This window comes from Notolepis coatsorum (assembly GCF_963971535.1).
Source record: "Notolepis coatsorum genome assembly, chromosome: 11".
Classification (NCBI taxonomy): domain Eukaryota; kingdom Metazoa; phylum Chordata; class Actinopteri; order Aulopiformes; family Paralepididae; genus Notolepis; species Notolepis coatsorum.
In genome coordinates this window covers 104891678-104917006 of record NC_140175.1, presented here as the reverse complement: position 1 = coordinate 104917006, position 25329 = coordinate 104891678, and the positions used below count along the sequence as shown (strand labels likewise).

Genomic DNA, 25329 nt, shown 5'->3' with positions numbered 1-25329 from the left:
TAGCCAACGACCAAAATGAACGCTGACCATCGACCTTCTCCAATACAGATAATTTCACGGGAGCGAATAACGTGGGCCTCAGGCCTAGTTTCCATAGCTTAGTCAGGACCACCTTGTATTCGCCTCTCTGTGCTTGAACCTCCGGCGTAAAGTCTTCGAAAATGGCCACTTTGTGATCGCCAAGCCTCAGATTACCCCTTCTGGTACGAGCCGACCGCATGATGAGTTCTCTCTGCTGAAGCCTGTTCAGCTTGACTATGATGGGCCTCGGCTCTTTGTTCACGCCGGGAGAAAACCTGCCCGCTCTGTAGGCCGACTCACAGACAGGAGGCGAAGGGAGGACGTCCGTCCCTAGTATTTTCTGCAGCAGTTCGGGCATGGTCTCAGAGAGACGGCCTTCACCGTTGGCCTCCGGTACTCCAACAATCCTGACGTTGTGGCGTCTATCCCGGGACTGCATCTCCTCCATTGCCGACTGTAGTTTGTTGACTTCAGCCTGCCTAGCCAGCAGGGCGGATTCGAGACCCGCCATCTTCTCGCACTGTAATGATCCCTCCGTCGTTAGCATGGCTAGTTCGTTAGCATTAGCCGATGAGGCAGCGTGAATCGACTCCATCTTGTCTGTCAGCGGGACCACCGCCAGCCGTATTTCTTCTGATATCTCACGACGGAGGTTGACACAAAAATCCGCCAACACTTTCTTCTGTGCTTCAGCGACGCGTGCCTCAGGGTCATGACCAAGAGCACAGCTTCGCTTATTTCCCCGACACCGGACGACGATGCGGCCAGGCCCGGTGGTGGTGGTTTGCTGGATGGGGCGCTCATGGCTCTAGTTTCCACCCCCGTCATCGCAGAAAGTCGGAAAAAGTCGACGACAGTATACTAAACACGACGACCTAGCAAACAGATAAAAAACAAATACAAATAAAATAAAGACTAATGGGGAGAAACGTATATTCAGCACGGTAGAAGGGAGCTCATGTGAAACACGTCTACTCCATGATCGCTCAGCCCCATGTGTTTAACTTCTATTATTTTTTTTTATCCACTTTTTTCTCCCAAGTCATACATAGCACGAGTCCCCTCCGATACTCGAGGTAAGTGGACACAACCAGGCTGGATAAGCTGGTCAGGAAGGCCAGCAGCGTGGTTGGGGTGGAGCTGGACTCTCTAGCGAGGGTGGCGGAGAGGAGGAGCCTTGCTAAGCTCCAGGCCATCAGGGGAAACCCCACCCACCCACTATACACAGACTTGGCTGACAGGAGGAGCATGTTCAGTGCTAGGCTCACACTACCCAAATGCAGCACTGAACGGCACAGGAAGTCCTTCATTCCAACAGCCATCAGACTATACAATGCATCACTGTGCCTCACTGCATCACTGAGCACAGAACGGCAGCTCAATAGTGGCAGGAGGCCGCGACTAGCCGGTTGCTCTGACGGCACAGGTTATGAAGGTCTTTGAGAGGCTGGTTCTGGAGCACCTAAAACCACAGGTGAGAGGCTTTACGGACCCCCTGCAGTTTACATATCAGCAGAACATCGGTGTGGAGGATGCCATAATCTACATGGTCCACAAGGCCTATCTACATCTGGAGAAGCCGGGCAGCTCAGTGAGGGTAACATTCTTTGACTTTTCTAGTGCCTTCAACACTATTCAGCCTCCACTACTAGCTGAGAAGCTGTCAGTGATGGGGGTGGAGGACGACTTGGTGGCCTGGATTTAAGTATTACATCACGCGCAGGAGTGTGTTATGAGAATTAGAGCAAGCCTAGGGGTGGTTGTTAGGCCCGAGGTGCAGCCGAGGGTCATTAGAGCCCCCTAGGCATGCTCTAATTCTCATAACACACGACTACAAGTGGTGTAATGACTTTTATACAATTGGCGCATTCATCCAACCTTATTGCTATACAATAAACACACATTAATTGAAGATTTATTGACAAAACCATCCGCAGAAAAAGTAGTTCAAACAAAAAAAAAGAGAAGTTGCCTCCATGTGTAGAAGCAGCTCGGAGGTGCGCTGTTTCAAGGCATGCCATCTAAGAATGAAGTGAGCGTGTGTTATTGGATTGATTGATTGATTGAAAATTGTATTACAGATAGACAGTGCTTACATCTTTATACAATTGCTGAATTCATCCAACCTTATTGCTATACAATAAACACACATTAATTGAAGCATAATGGAGATTTATTCACAAAACCACCCGCAGAAAAGTAGGTTAAAAAAAAAGAAGAGAATTTGCCTCCCTATAGGGAGGCAACTTCTCTTTTTTTCTTTTTGAACTTACTTTCTATAGAAGCAGCTCGAATGTGCGCTGTTTCAAAGCATGCCATCTAAGAATGAAGTGAGCGTGTGTTATTGGAATGATTGATTGATTGATTGATTGAAAATTGTATTAATGTCCGCCTTGTTTCGAACTGGTTATGCTTTGGCCCTCTTTCGAAGTTGGTTATGCTTAGAGTTTGGAATCAGGGCTGGTGGTCTATCGCCCTGCTCTAAAGATAAACTCTAAGCATAACCGACTTCGAAAGAGGGCCAAAGCATAACCAGTTCAAAACAACAAGGCTTCAAAGCATGCCGTCTAACAGTGAAGTGAGCGTGTGTTATTGGATTGATTGATTGAAAATTTTATTAACAGTGAAATGAGATTGTCCTTTTGACTAATGGCATCTAACAACACACTTCGCACGATTTATATTTTGTTTAACAATGAGTCATGACCAACCAATTACATAATCCAACATTGTGTAAGCAACTAACACATTCCACGTGACAGAATCATTTTGAATGAGTCGTTATGACGCTATCAATACATCCATTCATAAAGATTATTGTCCACCATCTTGGTTTCATTCCTAAAACCATGAACGGCGGAGTGATTGTAATTCGGTTGTGATCTGCAACACTGGAGCCCCCCAGGGAACTGTATTGGCACCCTTTTTATTCACCCTGTACACCTGAGACTTCCGCTTCAGCTCCGGGAACTGCCATCTCCAAAAGTTTTCTGATGACTCCTCCATCGTTGGATACATCACCAACGACAACGAGGAGGAGTACAGAGCTGTGGTGGAGAGCTTCACAGAGTGGAGCAAGGAAAACCACCTACAGCTCGACGAAGGAGATGGTGGTGGACCATCGGCGGAGCGGGAGGAAGCCCCCAACTCCCATCATCATCCAGGGGGTGGAGGTGGAAAGGGTGGAGAACTACAAATTCCTGGGTGTTCTCATGAACAATAAACTGGACTGGACAGACAACACCGAGGCCCTCTACAGGAAGGGACAGAGCAGACTGTTCTTCCTGAGAGGGCTCAGGTCTTTTAATGTCTGCAGCAAACTGAAAGATGTTCTACCAGTCTGTGGTTGCTGGTGCCCTCTTCTTCGCTGTGGTATGCTGGGGGGGCAACACCAACACAGACAAAATAAACAAACTGGTAAAAAAAAAGCAAGCTCTGTGGTGGGAGCAGACCTGGACAGTCTGGAGGTGGTGGCAGAGGGGAGGACGAGGAGGAAGCTGTATGCTATCCTTGAGAACCCCTGCCACCCCCTCCATGATGAGCTGACCGCAATGCGGTCCACGTTTAGCCACAGACTTATCCCCCCCGACATACCACAAAGCGCTTCGGGCAGTCCTTTGTGCCAGTGGCAATCAGGCTCCACAACCAGGACGGGCTAGGACGGGCCAACTGCCGTGGACTGGAGGAGCTGGGTTGTGGACTGTAACCAATTAATTTAATTATTTAACATCATGATTGGACTTGTTTCTTTTTCTTTTCACCACTTTTAGCTCTATTTGAGCTCTATTTTAGATATTTTTATACCTATGTATTTGTCCATCTTGTTTTTAACACATACTAATAAGTGTATGTTATGTATTAACTGTCTTTACTGTTTTTAAATTGCTGTTATGCTGTAAAGATTGATTGATTGAAAATTGTATTAACAGATTGCAGAATGGGTACAATACAGTACAGCTCAATACACACAATTGTTAAGGGGATGCAGACCAGAGAAAGACTTTCGTCTTGTTTACATCAGGGTCCCCCATTTTCAATTCATCATAACATATATGACATACATGACATACAGATAGACAGTACTGCTACATCTATACATTTATGACATACCAGATTTACAAATACAGTACTGTTTTTGATACAAGAAGAGTCTAAAAAAGAGAGTATATACATTTGACGAATAAAATGTACATTGGAGGAGGTTGGTAGGTAGGAGGTTGGTAGGAGGGGTGGAGGGGGGGGTTGGGTAGGTGGGGTGGGGTAGGGGGGAAACTGTACATTGGAGGTGGTGGGGTGGGGGGGGGGGGGGGGGTAACTGTACATTGGATTATCGACTAAACCTTACTTGGTCCCAAGAAGAGGGTCTCGTGTATTATTGGGTTTAATAGGACATTTATTGTACATTGGAGGGGGTTGGGTTAGGACATTTACAGGGGCCAGTTTCGAATGGCAATCTCTCGTAGGTGCTCTTTGAGAGTGGTTTTGAAAGTGGGTAGTGATTCACATTCCTTTACAGCTGTGGGTAAGGCGTTCCACATTGATGTGGCATAAATGCAAAACATGTTTAGTCCCTTGTTTGAGCCGAATCTGGGTTTAACATGATTTGTGGAGCTCCCTCTGGTGTTGTGGTCGTGGTATTCACTGACCTTTGGGAAGTATTTTTGACATGTACATGGGTACCTTAGTCGTGTAGTGTATCTTGTAGACCAGGCCCATTGCAAGTTGCTGTACTCTGTCGTCTACTCTAAGCCATCCTAGGTTGTCAAAGTGGGCAGGGGTGAGGTCGGTTCTAGGAGTAAAGTCAAGCAGTAGTCTGACCAGTTTGTTTTGAGATGTGTTGTAATTTTGTTTTTAGCGCCTTTGAGGTGCTTTGGTACCATGAGGTGCAAGTGTAGCACTTGTGTCACTAACAGTAACAGCTGTTCGCCACAGGCACAGTTCTAGATTCGAATGAGGAGAGGAGTCATATACACAATTAAAGGAATAGTAGACCAGAGACAGAGTTATAACAATGACCGGTGGTTTATTTTTAAGCGCGCTAGCTAGACAATAATAATACATACAGACACGAAGTACAAGGTAGTAGTGCGAAGTATCCCTTTTAGGTTCTTTCATTAACCACTCCTTCTTTCGGGAGGGTTAGTTCGATATCAAGTCCTAGGTTGATTGGATCAACACATTAGGGTTGGTTCAGACGTCTCTGAGGTTATCTCTAGCTAAAGCTAGGTTCAAGGTTGGACATTGGATGTATCCCTTTATCATGAGAAACTTGTTATCTTTTCTTCTGCAATTGCAGATCAGTAAACTCTGTATCAGTTTATCATTTCAATAGGTAAGTTTTTAGACATATTAATCTAAACTTTTAAGTGTGCAGGGAATGCAAGTACCTTATTAGGTGAAATGCCCCTTTAAACTCTTAAGTACCAATAGAAATATTCCAGGTTATAGGAATGCAAATACCTTATTAGGTGAATTTACCCTTTAAACCGTCTTTCTTTACAGGAGAACCATCAGTGATTCAACTATAATCAATATGTCATAGACCCTTTAACTCGTCCTCTATAATGGAGAACATCAGTAGTTCAGGTATCTTACTGGGCGTATTTAACCTTTAATTCTCCCTTCTTAATGGAGAATTATCAGTGGTTCAAGTATCTTACTGGGAGTATTTATCTTTTAATTCTCCCTTCTTATAGGAGAAATATCAGTGGTTCAAGTATCTTACTGGGTGTATTTACCCTTTAATTCTCCCTTCTTATAGGAGAAATATCAGTACCCATATATCAAATCAAATCAAATACAAAATACAATATCAAAATAACAAAAGGTGAACGGGGTCGAAGCCCTTGGAAGTCCTTGTATTCTCGTTCAATCAGTTTGTGTCATAGAAAAGGATATGGTCCTTGGAAGTTCTTATGACTCAAGTTCAATCAGTTCGTTAATTCCTGATCCACTCCCTCACTGGGAATGAGGAAGGCAATTCTCAATCCTACCAGACTGTTGAGGCAACAGGAGTTGAGCAACAGGGGTATTCAGATCAGGCCGGCATAGCCTTGATCTATTCTCGAAGTCAACTTCCTGTCTGTTGTTGCTACGCAACTGCAGCGTGGGGGGGAACTGTCCAGCCTGGTACATTGTGTACGCTTCATAAGTGGAGAAACGGATCGTTAAAGCGGCAAATTAAATACAATCAAGCGGAATTTTCTTCAGTCATTCACAATGCCAAAGAGCTGCTGTGTTACGCGTTGTACTAATGACAAAAACAGAAATCCAAATCGCAAGTTTTATACCATCACAGAGGAAAAAGTGGCTGGCAGCTAACTTTAGCTACGTTAACCTAGACAAATAGCTACATGCTGAGCTAACGTCAACCACATCATATCGAACCGATAGGAGCTTATCCCATCCAATCCCACGTGGATGTTTGATCGGGTAGTGGCACACGTGGTACCACCACATAAGATTAGATAAGATAAGCTCCTATCGGCTCGATATATATGATGTAACCAACGTTAGCTCAGCATGTAGCTACCACTACCACAACACCAGAATCAGGGGGAGCTTATTTGACTCATATCTCGCCTTAGAATCACCAGAAAGGCTTTCGAAATAGTGAAATGCCATGTTGGCCTCAATATTTTCAAAACAAATCGTATGCAAATGTTATGAAATGAACAAGAATGTGATAAAACATGTAATAAAAACGGAGCTCAACGCATGTATTTGATGGTAGAAATCAGTTTGTTACCCTCATACCAAGATGGCGGCGGTCTCGTGACATCAGAGTGTCTTCGAGAATATCAGAGGTTCAGTGGGTTGGCTCGCCATCTTGTATCGGTCCGGCACACTGCCTCGTCCCGCATGGGCACACGTGGTGATGGGTGGTCGGCCGGGACTCCTGGAACTGCTCCCAGGGTGGAACGGGGTGCTAGAAAAACCTGGCCTGCGTCAAGCAGGCATTCAGAAAATAAAAGCTATTTACCATCTTTTATCGCTTCATCATCTTTTCATTGCTTTCAGAATGAATAATCAATCAGGCCACTTTTAGCTATGCTAAGCTAAAGTAGGCTACCTTATCACAGCACGTGGGAATGTCCGTCTGTCCCATGCTAAGTTAGGCTAAAGTGCGCTAGCATATGGGACATTCCTCATGTTGAATGAATGAATGAATGAAAACTTTATTTAACAGATTGCAGAATGGGTACAATACAGTACGGCTCAATACATACAATTGTTAAGGGGATGCAGACCTGAGAAAGACGTTTGTCTTGTTTCCATCAGGGTCCCCCATTTTCAATTCATATAGACATATATGACATACATGACATACAGATAGTCAGTACTGCTACATCTATACATTTATGACATACCAGATTTGCAAATACAGTACTGTTTGTGATACAGAAGGAGTCAAGAAAAGGGAGTATATACATTTGACGTAGAAACTGTACATTGGAGGTTGGGTGGGGGGGGTCGGGTACATTGGGATATTGACAACCATACTGGGTAATTTACATTGGAGGTGGTTGGGGGGGGGGGGGGGGGGGGGCACACTGTATAAACAAGTAACACTGTACATTGAGGGGGGGGGGGGAGGAGACACTGTACAAACAAACACAATTGTACATTGAACTATTGACAAAACCATACTAGGTAAATGACTGTACATTGGAGGGGGTTGGAATGATTGGGTTAGGATATTTACAGGGGCCAGTGTTGAATTGCAGTCTCCCGTAGGTGTCCCTTGAGAGAGGTTTTGAAAGTGGGTAGTGATCCACATTCCTTTACAGCTTTGGGTAGGGCGTTCCACATTGATGTGGCATAATTGCGAAACGTGTTTAGTCCCTTATTTGAGCCGAATCTGGGTTTGACATGATTTGTGGAGCTCCCTCTGGTGTTGTGATCGTGGTATTCACTGACCTTTGGGAAGTATTTTGACATGTACATGGGTACCTTGGTCGTGTAGTGTATCTTGTAGACCAGGCCCATTGCAAGTTGTTGTACTCTGTCGTCTACTCTAAGCCATCCTAGGTTGTCGAAGTGGGCAGGGGTGAGGTGGGTTCTAGGAGTAAGGTCAAGCAGTAGTCTGACCAGTTTGTTTTGAGATGTTTGTAATTTTGTTTTTAGCGCCTTTGAGGTGCTTTGGTACCATGAGGTGCAAGCATAGTCGTAGTACCCCTGAATGAGTGCTCCTGCCAGAGTCTTCAGGGTGTTCTTGTTTACCAGAGAGGAGATCCGGTACAAGAATCGAGTTCGTTGGTTGACTTTTTTTATTACATTGGATGCCATTTTGTCACAGGAGAGATTAGCCTCTAGGATGGACCCCAGGTAGGTAATTTCATCTTTCCTTGTGACAATATTGTCACCCACTGTAACTGAGAAGCCGTCGGTCTTGCTGAGTTTGTTATTTGAACCGAAGAGAATGGACTCTGTTTTGCCCATGTTCCATATTAACACTTTGGTCGCCAGGCTTATATTCTTAATATACCATCCTCCGCCAGCTCTATTTGTCTATGGAGAAGTTCCCCTTCTTTGCAGGGCTATAACTTTTTAAATTGTATTGCTAAATTGACATTACTATGGCCCATTCAACATCAAGTACCTATTGTTCAGGATGTAGCAACGTTATACTTTTTCATTCACATATTCATACTAAAATACGGTCTAAAGTATAAGTATGTTTTTATCGTTTTCTGCAGTTTTCTCCAGAACGTGATTTATAGCCCCAAATGCATTATATTGATGATCAAATACAGTTTGATAGGAATCTGCGCGAGAAAAAAAATTTCAAATGGACGTGCTTCTAGAAGTTACTACTGATCATCTGATGTTGACCGGATGGGGGGGGGGGTCGTTTATAATTCCGTGGCCAACGTTAGATGATTCATCTAGTGTGGGTGATATGATCATTAGAGCAGTTAGTATCGAACACATTAAAAAATAACGCTGAATCTTACCGTAGCTTCCTCATAGCGTTGGGCGATGAGCGTGGAACAGAAATATTCCTATTATGGGATGTAGAAATATGCGATCCATTTCCAGGTTGTATAATAGTATATACGTCCAAATCATGTTGTTTATCGAGTTATTGGTAACGGATTGCTATCCGTTGTGTCTAGCTCGAGTCCTGGGACTATTACCGAGTGATCAGACCGAATTGGAATGAGCACCAGCTTCCATTTCCTGTTTCCGCTCTGGGCGATCCGCCGATCGGCCACCAGATGGCGCTCTTGAACCGTTGGAGAGTTGAGAGGGGATCAACAGTAGATCTCAAGTCTCCGGGGGAGAAATATGATTTCGATCACAGATTTTTGAAATATTGATATCAAAGACGTGGTACGGCGTCTTTGGCAGAATGAGCATGGCGGGGAATGACGTGGTACGGCGTTTTTGGCGACCATAGTGTTAAACTCTCAAAAACAGTCAAAATGTATATCTATGTTCTTATCGTACAGCATATCAATACAATTATAAGTACTTCTGAAATGGTTTCTTTCTAGTTTTCATTTAACCAAATTGAGCTTGAAGCTTCGCTAGCATGACTCAGGATGAAGCTACATTATTAGCTTATAGCATTGAGCTAATGATTTTTTACATTCGTCAAATGGACGGCACAATATTGATGAAACTCACCAAAACCGCAGGCTACTTTAACTGCAACGCTTCTTCGGTTTTGTAACTGGGGGAATCTTTTATAACTGTTTGATAACTGTTTTTATCATGCTATTTCATCTCGGTATCCAGCAACATACAGCTGCGTCAATCTCCGTGGTTTCTGTAATCTCATCTGCGTGTTGCAAGACTCACCTGCCGTAAAGCAAGGCGTGGCTGTCGTGACATCTATCTACGTCATGAAGTAATTTAAAGGGCAGTGCAGCAATTCAAAGGATTTGGCCAAAGTTGCTAATCTCATACGAATATACATATGACCCAATAATATTAACTACTTATGTTCTTACATAATAGCATTAACTATTTATGTTCTTATTTTCTTTTTGTCTACTTTTTCTCCCCATTTTTCTATTTTTCTCCTGTCCTCAATTTCGCATTGTCCAATTCTACCCTCCCCTGTCTCGAACGTTGTTAGGCCATGCCTCCCACAAGCCGGCTGCAATGTGGACGAAGCCTTGCATCACGTGTCCCCTCCGGTACTCAAGGAGGCAGCCGTCGCATCTTTTCACCTGTACAGCGCGATCTTTCAGCGGCGAGGGTCTGCGTCGGAGGGACACGCCGCCCTCGTCGCTTCCTGATTGTACTGCGCAGGCGCACCAACCGACCTGTAGGAGTCGCTGTCCACAACGTCCGATCCCCACCCACCAGCTTCCCACCCCCTAATACTGCCAATTGTATTAGTATGAACGACCAGCCAAGCTGGTAGCAACGCCGAGAGCTGGGCTCGAACCCAGCATCTCCTGCGTTGGTGGCGAGCGCCTTGCCCACTGCGCCACCTAGCCGCCCTTATTTATGTTCTTATTCAATGGCATTAACTATTTATGTCCCTATGACTAAATAGTTATGAATCTGAAACCTGGGTTACACAAGGACATCTGAATCTCCCCTCGGGGATAAATAAAGGTTTTCAATCAATCAATTCCACTCATTAAATCCACACTGCCAAACAGCCAAAATAAATAGATGAAACTGAGAACAGCATTTCTCCCTCTCTCTTTATCTACCCCTCTCCTCCTCTATTTGTCTCTCTGTCTCTCTCTCTCTTTCTCGACCCCTCTCTGCCTCTCTGTCTCTCTCTGCCTCTCTGCCTCTCTCTCTATCTGCCTCTCTGTCTCTCTCTGTCTCTCTTTCTCGACCCCTCTCTGCCTCTCTCCCTCTCTCTGTCTCTCTCTCCCTCTCTCTCCCTCTCTCTGTCTCTCTCTGCCTCTCTCCCTCTCTCTGTCTCTCTCCCTCTCTCTGTCTCTCTCTGCCTCTCTCCCTCTCTCTGTCTCTTTTTCTCGACCCCTCTCTCCCTCTCTCTGTCGCTCTCTGCCTCTCTGTCTCTATCTGCCTCTCTGTCTCTCTTTCTGGCTGTCTCTCTCCCTCTCTCTCCCTCTCTCTTTCTCTGCCCCTCTCTCTTTCTCTGCCCCTCTCTCCCTCTCTCTCCCTCTCTCTTTCTCTGCCCCTCTCTCCCTCTCTCTGTCTCTATCTGCCTCTGTCTCTCTCTGTCTCGCTGTCTCTCTGTGTCTCTCTCTCTCTCTCTCTCTCTCTCTCTCTCTCTCTGCCTCTCTTACTCTCCCTGCCTCTCTGTATCTCTCCCTCTCTCTCTCTGTCTGACTGTCTCTCTTTCTCTACCCCCCCCTCTCTCTCTCTCTCTCTCTCTCTCTCTCTCTCTCTCTCTCTCTCTGTGTGTCTGTCTGTCTGTCTCTCTATCTGTCTCTCTCTATATCTCTGTCTCTCTCTGTCTCTGTCTCTCTGACTCTCTGTCTGTCTATCTCTCTCTCTGTGTGTCTGTCTGTCTCTCTCAATTCAATTCAATTCAATTCAAATGGCTTTATTGGCATGACGCAACTTGTACATGTTGCCAAAGCAAATGATTAATAACATAAGCATGGATTACAAAACACATATTAATGTCATAGTACATACAGAAATTATCATCATAAAATAGAACATAAAATATTACGGCATAAACATGTCAGGTGACTGTCACTCACTGTCCCTCAGTCTATGGCAGGCAGCAACATAGGCTGCTGCTAGCTCACAGCTTGTTGAGTCCTCCCCTAGTAGGACTGGTAGTTTTCCTGTATCTGGTAGTGCAAGAAAACCTTTTGTTATTAGTTCACATTTTTTTAAATGCGTTTCTCTAATATATTTGTATTTTTCACAATTGGTGAGGAAGTGCAACTCAGTTTCAGGCTCACTGAGGATGCAATGACAGCATAGCCTTTGCTCTGCAGGGAGCTAGGTTTTCCTGTGCCTTCCCTTTTCAACAGCGAGGCTGTGCTCACTCAGTCTGTATTTTGTCAAGGTTCTTTTTAGTTGTTGATCAGTCACCATGCTCAAACAGTGGTTCAAGTATCTTACTGGGTGTATTTACCCTATAATTCTCCCTTCTTATAGGAGAAATATCAGTGGTTCAAGTATCTTACTGGGTGTATTTACCCTCTCTCTCTCTGTATATTGCTCTGTCTCTCTATCTGTCTCTCTGTGTCTGTGTGTTTCTCTCTGTGGGTGTGTTAAATCTTTTCCCTTGTGTACTGGATGTTGGAGCCCTTGTGTACTGGATGTTGGAGCACTTGTGTACTGGATGTTGGAGCACTTTTCAATTATTCCCTCTCCTTCTACCTCCTCCTGTACAGTAAATGACCAAGTATGGTTGTCAATATTCCAATGTACAGTTTTGCTTGTACAGTTGTACAGTGTTCCCCCACCCCCCTCCTGCACAACCCCTCACCCCCCCCCCACCCCACCCACCGAACCACCTCCAATGTACAGCCACCCCTCCCCACCTACCCAACCTCCCCCAATGTACCGTTTTTACGTCAAATGTATATACTCTTTTCTGGATTCTTTTTGTATCACAAACAGTACTGTATTTGCAAATCTGGTATGTCATAAATGTATAGATGTAGCAGTACTGTATATCTGTATGTCATGTATGTCATGTCCTGATGAATTGAAAATGGGGGACCCTGATGTAAACAAGACGAAAGTCTTTCTCTGGTCTGCATCCCCTTAACAATTGTGTGTATTGAGCCGTACTGTATTGTACCCATTCTGCAATCTGTTAATAAAGTTTTCAATCAATCAATCTCCCCCTCTCCTCTTCTCTCCTTGTCTCCTCCCATTCTCATTCTCTGCCTTCCTCTTCTCCTCCCCCCTCCCCTCTTCCCTCCCCTCACTCCTCCCCTTCTCATTCTCTGCCTTCCCCCTTTCTTCTCTCCTCCTTCCTTCCCCTCTCCCCCCATGGTCGATCAGCTGCTCCGCACATGAGAGTGGAGATGAGGAGAGAGGAGGAGGAGGAGATGAGAATGGAGGAAGAGGAGGAGAAGAGAATGGAGGAAGAGGAGGAGGAGGAGGAGGAGGAGGAGGAGGAGGAGAGGAGGAGGAGAGAGGAGCGTCTGCCACGGTTCTCCGTCAGGGTGTTCACGGTTGAGGAGGAGAGGGCAGGGGAGGACGTGAGAGTGGAGAAGGAGGAGGTGGGGGGAGCAGGGGAGCAGGTGAAGGAGGTGAACGAGGAGGTGCGGGGAGCAGGGGAGGAGGTGAAGGAGGTGAACGAGGAGGTGCGGGGAGCAGGGGAGGAGGTGAAGGAGGTGAACGAGGAACACGTCAAGGTGAGGAGACGAGGAGCGGAGCAGGAGCTGACCTTACTGCTCTCAGCAGGAGTGGAGAAGAGTCAGCAGCTTACCGTGCAGGATGGTGAGCACAACACACGCACGCACGCACACACGCACACACACACACACACACACACACACACACACACACACACACACACACACACACACACACACACACACACACACACACACACACACACACACACACACACACACACACACACACACACACACACACACACACACACACACACACACACACACACACACACACACACACACACACACACACACACACACACACACACACACACACACACACACACACACACACACACACACACACACACACACACACACACACACACACACACACACACACACACACACACAATGACATGCATACAAATCCATGTCCATTTGCAAATATGGTCTCAGAAGTGCAGGGAAACACATACGGCTTTAACAAGCATCTAACTTTTAATGGGAGTTCTTGGAACAATAGATTCCGCTGTTCTGTTCTGTTCTGTTCTGTTCTGTTCTGTTCTACTCTGTTCTGTTCTGTTCTGTTCTGTTATTTTCTGTTCTGTTCTGTTCTACTCTGTTCTGTTCTGTTCTGTTCTGTTCTACTCTGGTCTGTTCTGTTCTGTTCTACTCTGGTCTGTTCTGCTCTGTTCTGTTCTGTTCTGTTCTACTCTACTCTGTTATGTTCAGTTCTGTTCTGTTCTGTTCTGTTATACTCTACTCTGTTCAGTTCTGTTCTGTTCTGTTCTGTCTACTCTACTCTGTTCTGTTCTGTTCTGCTCTGTTCTGTTCTGTTCTGTTCTACTCCACTCTGTTCAGTTCTGTTCTGTTCTGTTCTACTCTACTCTGTTCAGTTCTGTTCTGTTCTGTTCTGGTCTGTTCTGCTCTGTTCTGTTCAGTTCTGTTCTACTCTGTTCTACTCTGGTCTGTTCTGTTCTGTTCTACTCTGCTCTGTTCTGTTATACTCTGGTCTGTTCTGTTCTGTTCTGTTCTACTCTGTTCTACTCTGTTCTACTCTACTCTACTCTACTCTACTCTACTCTACTCTACTCTACTCTACTCTACTCTACTCTACTCTACTCTACTCTACTCTACTCTACTCTACTCTACTCTACTCTACTCTACTCTACTCTACTCTACTCTACTCTACTCTACTCTACTCTACTCTACTCTACTCTGTTCTGTTCTGTTCTGTTCTGTTCTGTTCTGTTCTGTTCTGTTCTGTTCTGTTCTGTTCTGTTCTGCTCTGCTCTGCTCTGCTCTGCTCTGCTCTGCTCTACTCTACTCTACTCTACTCTACTCTACTCTACTCTACTCTGCTCTGTTCTGTTCTGTTCGGTTCTACTCTGTTCTGTTCTGTTCTGTTCTGTTGTGTTCTACTCTGGTCTGGTCTGTTCTGTGTGTGTCTGTGTGTTTATTATGTGGAATTTATGTACACATTTGAGTGTGCATGTGAATGTGTACACATGTGGCTGTGTGTGTATGTTTGTATGTATATGCACGTGTCCATGACACTTTCCTGTTTCCTGTTCAGCATACGCACACACGCACGCTCTCTCTCTCACACACACTTTCTTTCTCTCTCTCTGTCTCTCTCTCTCTCTTCCTCTATCTCCCCTCTCTCTCTCTCCCTCTGTCTGTGTGTCTCTCTCCCTATCTCTCACGGTTACTCTCTCTCACTGTTTCTCTCTCTCTTTCTCTCTCTCTGTCTCTCTGTCTGTGTGTCTCTCTCCCTATCTCTCACTGTTTCTCTCTCTCTCTGTCTCTCTCTCACTCTCTCTCTCTGTCTCTCTCTGTCTCTCTCTCACTCTCTCTCTGTCTCTCTCTCTCTCACTGTTTCTCTCTCTCCCTCTGTCTGTGTGTCTCTCTCCCTATCTCTCACGGTTTCTCTCTCTCTCTTTCTCTCTCCCTCTGTCTGTGTGTCTCTCTCCCTATCTCTCACTGTTTCTCTCTCTCTATTTCTCTGTCTCTCTCTCTCTTTCTCTGTCTCTCTCACTGTTTCTCTCTCTCTCTTTCTCTCTCCCTCTGTCTGTATGTCTCGCTCACTATCTCTCACTGTTTCTGACTCCATGAATGTGTTTGTGTTCATGTGTGTGTGTGAGAGAGAGAGAGAGAGAGAAATGTGTGTCTTCTCGATACATTAGACTTCTGGCTGCTTGCTACAACACACACACACACACACACACACACACACACACACACACACACACACACACACACACACACACACACACACACAATGTAGAAACATCAACATCCAGTAATAAACACTGGACTGACCGGGGACCTAATCGGCTGGGCCACCTCAAAATGGCTGGGATCACGGAATGCTTGACAACGTTGTCATGGAAATCAGAGTCAGTTCGATGCACGAGACTCGGAGACAGACACCATGGCAACCACACCATGTGGACGGACATTCCAGTGGCGATCGTGATGAAGTCTCATCCAGAGATGATTTAGCCTGGAAGCCAGTGTCTCTCAGACTGGAGCCAGTGTCTCTCAGACTGGAGCCAGTGTCTCTCAGACTGGAGCCAGTGTCTCTCAGACTGGAGCCAGTGTCTCTCAGACTGGAGCCAGTGTCTCTCAGACTGGAGCCAGTGTCTCTCAGACTGGCGTTCCTCGTCTCTGCATCCATTTCCAGAAATTGCAACGCAATCGTAGCCAATCGGGGTTATGGTTATGGTTAGTTTAAGGTAACAGTATGGTTAGGGTTAAGGTTATGGTTAGTTTAATGTGATGTGAGCGCACCAGCAGGGAAACTGAAATGTTTTCTGAAAAAGTTTACATATTTTTAATATGTAATATTAAGCATTACATCACATATACTCATTAGATCACGCCTAGGGGTGGTTGTTAGGCCCAACGTGCAGCGGAGGGTCGTTAGACCCCCCTAGGCAGGATCTAATGAGTATAACACACGACTTAAAGTGATGTAATGCTTTTATACAATGGCCCAATTCACCCAACCTTATTGCTATACAATAAACACACAGTAATTGAAGCATAATGGAGATTTATTCATAAAACCATCCACAGAGAAAGTAGATCCAATAGTAGATCCACTAGTAGACACCAGAGGGAGCTCCACAAACCATGTTAAACCCAGATTCGGCTCAAACAAGGGACTAAACACGTTTCGCAATTATGCCACGTCAATGTGGAACGCCCTACCCACAGCTGTAAAGGAATGTGAATCACTACCCACTTTCAAAAACACTCTCAAACCCCCTAACCCAACCCCCTCCAATGTACAGTAAATGTCCTAACCCAATAATACACAAGACCCTCTTCTTGGGACCAAGTAAGGTTTCGTCGATAATCCAATGTACAGTTGCCCCCCCCGCCTACCCAACCCCTCCCCCCACCCAACCACCTCCAATGTACAGTTTCTTCGTCAAATGTATATACTCTCTTTTTTAGAATCTTTTTGTATCACAAACAGTACTGTATTTGTAAATCTGGTATGTCATAAATGTATAGATGTAGCAGTACTGTCTATCTGTATGTCATGTATGTCATATATGTTATGATGAATTGAAAATGGGGGACCCTGATGTAAACAAGACGAAAGTCTTTCTCTGGTTTGCATCCCCTTAACAATTGTGTGTATTGAGCCGTACTGTATTGTACCCATTCTGCAATCTGTTCATACAATTTTCAATCAATCAATCAATAAAATCCAATGGTCTGACAAAAAAAAATAAAGAATCTGCAGCCATTTTTTTTTTTTTTTTGCGATTTTTTTTTCTTTTTCACAATGGGTCATGACAAATTAATGACATAATCCAACATATGTGTAATGAACTAACATATTCCAGGTGACTATCTTTTTTGGAGGATTCGTTGTCTATCTATGGCGGATTCATTCAGACAGAAAAAAAAAGTAATTCGGTTGTGGGAGGGATCTGGGGTCACGGTTGTGGGAGGGATCTGGGGTCACGTGGAGTGTGTTATACGAAATAACAATGTCTAACTTGACTGTTTCAGAATCAAGACATTTGCATGCCATTGTATAAATGTACTTATTAGTAATCCATACACATTGTACATTTTGTAAATAAACATTGTAAACACGTCAATATATTACTCATGGCTATAACACAGCATACAATATGTACCTTTCTCCTGCGGTCGATAAGCGAGACCGTGTTGAAACACGCGTGACTGTCGTGGCCTAACTAATCCTGCCCGGTCTTGTTTTCACTTCCATCCATAGATCTCTCTGGTGTCTTGCGTTCTGTTCTTTATTTTAATCGGAGCATCGGTTTGAATGCGACCATAATATTCTATTTGGTAGGGCGGCTAGGTGGTGCAGTGGGCAAGGCACTCACCACCAATGCTGGAGATGCTGGGTTCGAGCACATTGCTTTCAGTTTAGCTGGTCATCCGTACTAATACACATTGGCAGTATTAGGGGGTGGGAAACTGATGGGTGGGGATCGGGGCGTTGTGGACAGCGACTCCTACAGGTCGGTTGGTGCGCTTGCGCAGTAGAATCAGGAAGCGATGGGGGTGGCGCCCCTCCAAAGCGCAGACCCCTGATGCTGAAAGATCGCGCCGCACAGGTGGAAAGATGCAACTGCTGTTACCTTGAGTATCGGAGGGGACTCGTGCTATGTATGACTTAGTCCACATTGCAGCCGGCTTGTGGGAGGCAAGAAACAGCGTTCGAGACAGGGGAGGGTTGAATTGGACGATACGAAATTGGGATGGGAGAAAAATAGAAAATGGGAGAAAAAGTGGATAAAAAAATTTATATTCTATTTGGTCTCTCACTCTGCCCGCACGCTATGTGACAACGCTATGCAACCGTGACAACAATATAAAAACCCTACAGCAGCAATCTTTGGTGTACCGAATTAAATCAACCATGACAACCTCCGTGTGTATTTCTCAAAGTGTCTTTCCTCAACATCCCATTTTCCAGGTGATGGCGTCCATCTGTACAGATTCACCGTCACCGCGGAGACGGAATGTTGTCGTGTCGGAAGCCAGTCCTTCCTGGTGACCGTCGACAACCTGAGTGTTGTGCTACGGTTCAAATCTCCAAGCGGTAAGGAGGGACCTTATTCTGTGTTTCCATGTGATGTCACCACGTCCTCTCCGAAGCTCGCAGTCTGACGGCCATTTTGTGTCACTTCCGCTCAGTTTCAGCAAACCTGGGACACAAATTGGTGCCGGATAAAGGGGAGATGTATAGATACTGTTTTACATGTAGAATGCCTTGTTGAATGCATCCTGTTACGGTCTGGTACTGTAGGTGTGCTGGACCCAGGTGCGGTGTAGTACAGACAAGATGATAGGCAGGTGTTGATTTTCAAAACAATGAGCCGTTCTTTATTTGAGAGCAGAGAATGAATACGTATCTGACGGGAGAAATGTCCGTCTCCGAAACACATCAGATCCACTTCACAAAGTAAACAATTCTCGAAGACACTCTGATGTCACGAGACCGCCGCCATCTTGGTATAGGGGGACCATACAGATTTCTACCATCAAATGCATGCGTTGAGGTCCGTTTTTATTACATGTTTTATCACATTCTTGTTCATTTCATAACATTTTCATACGATTTGTTTTGAAAATATTGAGGCCAACATGGCATTTCACTATTTCGAAAGCCTTTCTGGTGATTCTAAGGCGAGATATGAGTCAAAGATCTCCCCCTGATTGACTTGACATAATGTCCATACAAAACACCTGCAGACATGGCCATCTCTCGAATACCCAAATTGAAGCTGCTGTGTTACGTTTTGTATTAATAACAAACACAGAAATACAAATCGCAAGTTTTATATAATACCAGCTGATGCATCACGGAGGAAAAAGTGGCTGGTGGCTAACGTTCGGCTAACTCGCTCTGTGTTGTGGTCATGGTAGCTACATGCTAAGCTAACGGTAATTACATAATATCGAACCGATAGGAGCTTATCTTATCTAATCTTACGTGGTGGTACCACGTGTGCCACTACCCGATCAAACATCCACGTAAGATTAGATAAGATAAGCTCCTATCGGTTCAATATTATGTAATTAACGTTAGCTTAGCATGTAGCTACCATGACCACAACACAGAGCGAGTTAGCCGAACGTTAGCCACCAGCTACTTTTTCCTCCGTGATGGTATAAAACTTGCGATTTGGATTTCTGTTTTTGTCATTAGTACAACACGTAACACAGCAGCTCTTTGGCATTGTGAAGGACTGAAGAAAATTCCGCTTGATAGTCTTTAATTTGACGCTTTAACGATCCGTTTCTGCACTAAATGAACCGTACACAATGTACGAGGCGGGGCAGTTTCCCCCCACGCTGCAGTTGCCTAGCAACAACAGACAGGAAGTTGACTTCGAGAATACGGGAAAACAAAGGGAAGACAACCAGGTCTCCAAAACACGTTAGATAGGATCTCGTCAAACGACGATGCTGCATATGTAAGGGATAATGTATAGCTACGAGGTCATTGTCGCAAAATAATTGACCGACACGGAGTTTAAAATACAGAGGCGCAGCGCCGAGGTGTTTTAAACGTCAGTGAAGGTCAATTATTTTGCGACAATGATCGAGTATAGCTATACATTATCCCGCTTATTACATGGCTAACTTACTAACAATATACCTAATTCATTTTACATCGACAAGACGAGATCAAATGCAGACGCAGTTCTGTTCTGGCTCCGCTGTCATCGTCACACACACTCCGCTGTCAGTGCAGCCAGCAGGTGTGTCTGATTGGCTGCACTGATGCAGTGTGTCAGTGGCCTTGATTGCGAACAGCTGCGCACAGCGGTCATTATTGTTCCACAGAGGTCCGTTATTGAGTAATATCGGACCTCTGACGAGCGCTATTGACCAATCACAAGCAAGCATTTCGGCGAATGTGAAAACGCCATGTAATAAAAACACATAAACAATACTTTCAGTCACAGATCACATCGGTAGTCTAAGCGACACAACAACTAAGAGACATAGCGAATGCACTTGTTCCAAAGAACGGATTTGACATGACAGTCAAAGAGACATGAAAATGAATAGCTTATCCTCCGTGACAAGGAGCGATAAGACTTCAGCAAGAATGCATAGAACTACTTACGGCAAGGGTTCAGTGAACGACTGACAACCTGAGTAGTAACCAGGAAGAACATATAAAGCCAACTTAACTATACACACCAGGTACCAATTAGTGCAATCAGTGCAGAAAGACAGGTAATTACCATCGGGCAACACCAGGGCTTTTGCTCCCAGATGAGAGCAAAACCCCAAACGTTACACATCCAGTGAAATGAACACATCAATAGACAACCGCCAAAGTCACCCTCCAAAATTGTTGGAAAAGAGCCTCGGAAGTAAGTCACAAGTCATACAAGTGAGTTAGGCAGATAGGGATTTTTTAACGTAACAAGTGTTCTGAGGACAGAGGCACTAAGCCAGTGCGATGCAGCAGTGTGAGGAGAGTACAGTTAGGCAGAAATCTCAATTTGGCACAAAAATAATGGAGCGTCATTCCCTGGAAGTAGGTGTGCCAGTGTAGCCTAGTTCCCAACAGTCACGAAATACACTCCAAATACAACTCCAAAACTTTCCTGTAAACATGTTGTGACCTGTGTATTTAAAAAGAATTATTAGAAATCTTCTCGAACCACTGCTGCCTGGGCGCAGTGATTTCATCATCATGGTAAATACACAAATGTGTATTTCCCAAAAAGTTGGCGTGTTCCTTTAACACTTATTGTCGAAGTGCCCCTGAGCCCCTGTTTCCTCTCACTAGATCTGCACAAGTTCAGCTGTCTGCTGGACAGAGGAGGCAAAAGAGGAGCGAGGGATGGAGACAGTGACAGAGAGAGAGCCTCCGGGAGGAGAGAAGACTCCACTGCAGAGGTAGGAGACGGGGATAATCACACACACAGTTTATAAAATGCTGAAATGTGTGCATGTTTGTGCGTGACTAATTATATCTTGTGCATGTGCGTGTGCATGTGTGTGTGTGTGTGTGTGTGTGTGTGTGTGTGTGTGTGTGTGTGTGTGTGTGTGTGTGTGTGTGTAGATGGACACTTGTCTCTCCCAGCAGCAGACCATGCTCCAGGACTACCTGAGGACAGCCACCTATCAGCAGGCAATCCTGACCAACGAACAGGACTTCACTGGCAAGGTGACAGCACACTGTAAAAACAACACTGTAAAAACAACACTATAAAAACATAGCTGCAAGTCATGCGAAGAGGTGTTGGTGTTCATGTGGTCATGCGTGTAGTTTTCTGCCATTTCCACAAACTTTCTTTGTTCACGGAACCCATGTTTTTCAGTCGATTCAGCTGATTATCCTCTTAAGCCCTAGCCATATTTTCAGAAATGTGCCTAAAAATACATACCTAAGTAAATGGAAGATTGCTCCACTTCTACAAGGGCCATTTGCATGTTCTTGGTATCTAGGGACATCTATGGATATCAGGGAATGTATTCCCAGTGTCAGAAATATTGTTACTAGGCTTGAGTAAATTGTAATGAACCAAAGGAGAATATAGAAATTATAATAATTTAAATAATAATAATACATTTTTCTTTTTTATCTTTGACGGTGAATAACACCATGCTAACATTGACCAGACGTGAACTTATTCAGCACCTTCTTGAGATCATGTATACAAAAAAATTAAGCAAATGAATAAAGGGTTGATGATTTACAGGGTTTTTTGTAGATACAGTACAGAATTTTGCCATCCGGACACATGCAATTTGAAATATGAATATAGAATATCAGGCCTATAAATGACCTTATTATAGCCAAGTCACACATCTATGGATCGGGCCAAATCTTCTCTTTCCAATGGCAGTTCAATCTGGATTTAGTACCACCAGGCGCCCCTGACAGGGCAGCAAAAACCATGAATGAAATCTACTGTAAGTACAGTTACTTTTTTATAATGTAATTGCTCCGCCATTTTTCATCAGATTGCAACACGACTTTTTTTGTTAGACGTTCACAAAAAGGTAGAGAAACTAACCGCATTCTATTTTATGTCAATAACTTTTATGAAAATAACGACAAAAAAACAAGCTTCACGCTAGAAGTCAGATGATTGACAGGGGCTGGCCTGAGCTGGGAATTGTAGTTTTATGAAATTCGAAAGCCCATCGAAAGCCCTGGGTCTCTTCTCTCAAAAGACTACACTCAAGTTAGGTTGCGCCGTGTCCTCGCGTCAATATACGCCTTTTTCCGACTCGATGCGCTGACATTTCTATAAACTCATATTTCACTAATATGATATGAACCCTTAAAATTGGTAAACAAACGTAGTGCTGAAAATATACACTTTGACTGGTCTTTTGACAGGGTTAGGGTCTTTACTCTCGGCTACATTTGAAAAAATGCAACATTAATTCATACGTTCTGTATTGATAGATTCATTGTGTGATATGAATCTCGGCCCTGTACCGGGCCGTCGGGCCGTCGGGGGATTTATACAACAAACGTGTCCCCTAAAGATGTTCTGCACGCTTGGTCCTAATTGGTACAGGAACAAAAAAGCCTTAGGGGAGAAAAACTGTTTTTCATTCAAATTCAAAATGGCATGACATCCAATATGCTGGACTTTATGGGCCCTTGAGGCAAAATTGTTAATCATGAATACATAAGTGTAGTCAGTTTTACATACAGTATGCACTATTTATTGTGTAATGAGACAGTACTGTATCATGTACTGTATACTGCATCAAGAGACAGTACTGTATCATATGTACTGTATACTGCATCATGAGACAGTACTGTATCATACTGTATACTGCATCAAGAGACAGTACTGTATCATACTGTATACTGCATCATGAGACAGTACTGTATCATATGTACTGTATACTGCATCACGAGACAGTACTGTATCATATGTACTGTATACTTTGGTAAGGCATTTATGACGAGTTATTAAGTGAACAGAATTGACCCTTAAAATGAATGGGACTCTATGAGGGATTCATGTGAAAGACTTAAAGCTGGCATTTTTTAACTGACCTGCAAACGTTTGCGGTCATTGTAATTGACAGACATTACTTCCGTGTGATGTGAGCAAGTAGTGATCCAAGTGACTGAAACACATTCAATACTTTTCTAGGCTGACCATCTCAAAAGCAACAGTTATTCTCTCATGCTCATGCTCCACCATGTCTGACTGTCTTCTCCAGGTGGTTCTGGACGTGGGCTGTGGTTCTGGTATCCTGTCGTTCTTCGCTGTGCAGGCTGGAGCCAAGAGGGTGTACGCTCTGGAAACCAGTCCCATGGCCAAGTACGCACAGGTACTGCTGCTGTCCTCCCTCAGCCCAAACACACACACGACGGCTCAAAGGTACACGCGCTGTCCTCGCACGTGTACGATCGCACCAGATCACAACAGATCACACCAGATCACAACAGATCACAACAGATCACACCATTTTGAGAACTAGAATCATCCTAGTGATGACCTCACAGTGGCTAATGGCCATCGAAAACCGTAGAGTATTGATGGATTCACTGGAATGCTGTTGCTATACACTGTAAAAAAAAAAAAAAAGTAAAAGAAAAAAGAGATTTCACAGGAAATTCACTGTATTATTTTACAGATTACTTTTGTTTTTCTACTTTACGTGTAAATGTCATAATACAGTAAATTACCTTTTATCAAAATATTAACCATTAAATAAAGGTTGTAATCTGTAAATGTATTTGATTTTACTGTAATTTGACAGTAAGTATTTGGCAACTGTTGCTGACATTTACCTTTTTTTTTTTACAGTTTTCTTTTTTACCGTGTAGGTAACAGGTTGGACCCAAATGTATTTCCTGATTGTCAGTTATTACATTACCAGTTATCACATGACCAGTTATTACATTACCAGTTATTACATTACCAGTTATTACTAGTCTACCTCACAGGACAAACCACTCATCTAACTAGTCTAACTAGTCTAACTAATCTAACTAGTCTAACGAGTCTACCTCTCAGGACAAACCATGCATCTAACTAGTCTAACTAGTCAAGTTTCAAGTTTCTTTATTAGTTGTCATACAGAAATACAGAATACTTTTGCATGAAATGCTTCTTTCTGTTTTGCTCCTGAGAGTGTGCTAGATAAAATAACAAGATAGTGTAAAATAGTATAATATAATCTAACTAGTCTAGTCTACCTCTCAGGACAAACCATGCATCTAACTAGTCTCACTAATCTAACTAGTCTACCTCTTAGGACAAAGGAACATTTCAGCCTTCAGAAGGTGACATCACATGTATAGTTTGGCACCATTGTGTGTGTGTGTGTGTGTGTGTGCGTGTGATTTTGAGGGTAATAAATCTGTTATCAAACTTAGATTTATGCCATGAACACACTGTGTGTGTGTGTGTGTGTGTGTGTGTGTGTGTGTGTGTGTGTGTGTGTGTGTGCATGCGTGCGTGCGTGCGTGCGTGCGTGCGTGCGTGCGTGCGTGCATGCGTGCGTGCGTGCGTGTGTGTGTGTGTGTGTGTGTGTGTGTGAGTGTGTGTGTGTGATTTCACGCATGCAAGCCCTGCTGGAGTCCAGATGAAAACCACGGAACGATGGAAATACGATCACGTACTGTCACACTTCTCTGACTATAGCCCTCATAAGTCACACACACACACACACACACACACACACACACACACACACACACACACACACACACACACACACACACACACACACACACACACACACACACACACACACACACACACACACACACACACATTCACACTCACACAGCAGACGTACACACACACATGCAAACACAGACATACAAAAATACACAGGCGCACACACGGTGCTCTGCAGAGCGTGGCATTCTGAGGAGGTAATGGGATGAGGAGACTGCTGGCCCAGGATGCAGCAGGGCTGTGGTTGTCTGGAGGGCAGCTTGGAAACTGAGATATACCTAGATATACTCATGTATGTACGGTAAATAGTCAACTATATTGGTTACAGCCTCTTATTGGTTACAGGACATTAGTATTAGAATATC

General features: G+C 44.2%; 1 protein-coding gene across 1 annotated transcript in view; it reads left to right on the top strand.

Moving 5' to 3' along the window:
- Positions 1–733: 733 nt before the first annotated feature.
- Positions 734–25329, top strand: part of LOC311237232 (histone-arginine methyltransferase CARM1) — a gene marked incomplete at its 5' end in the record, with an annotated part of 90290 nt that continues 65694 nt past the window's right edge. Inside the window, 6 exons of the mRNA XM_084325039.1 lie at positions 734–857; positions 13021–13374; positions 18250–18375; positions 21088–21197; positions 21364–21468; positions 23496–23606. Coding sequence (XP_084181165.1) covers positions 734–857; positions 13021–13374; positions 18250–18375; positions 21088–21197; positions 21364–21468; positions 23496–23606 — 930 coding nt within the window. The remainder of the gene's footprint in view (positions 858–13020; positions 13375–18249; positions 18376–21087; positions 21198–21363; positions 21469–23495; positions 23607–25329) is intronic.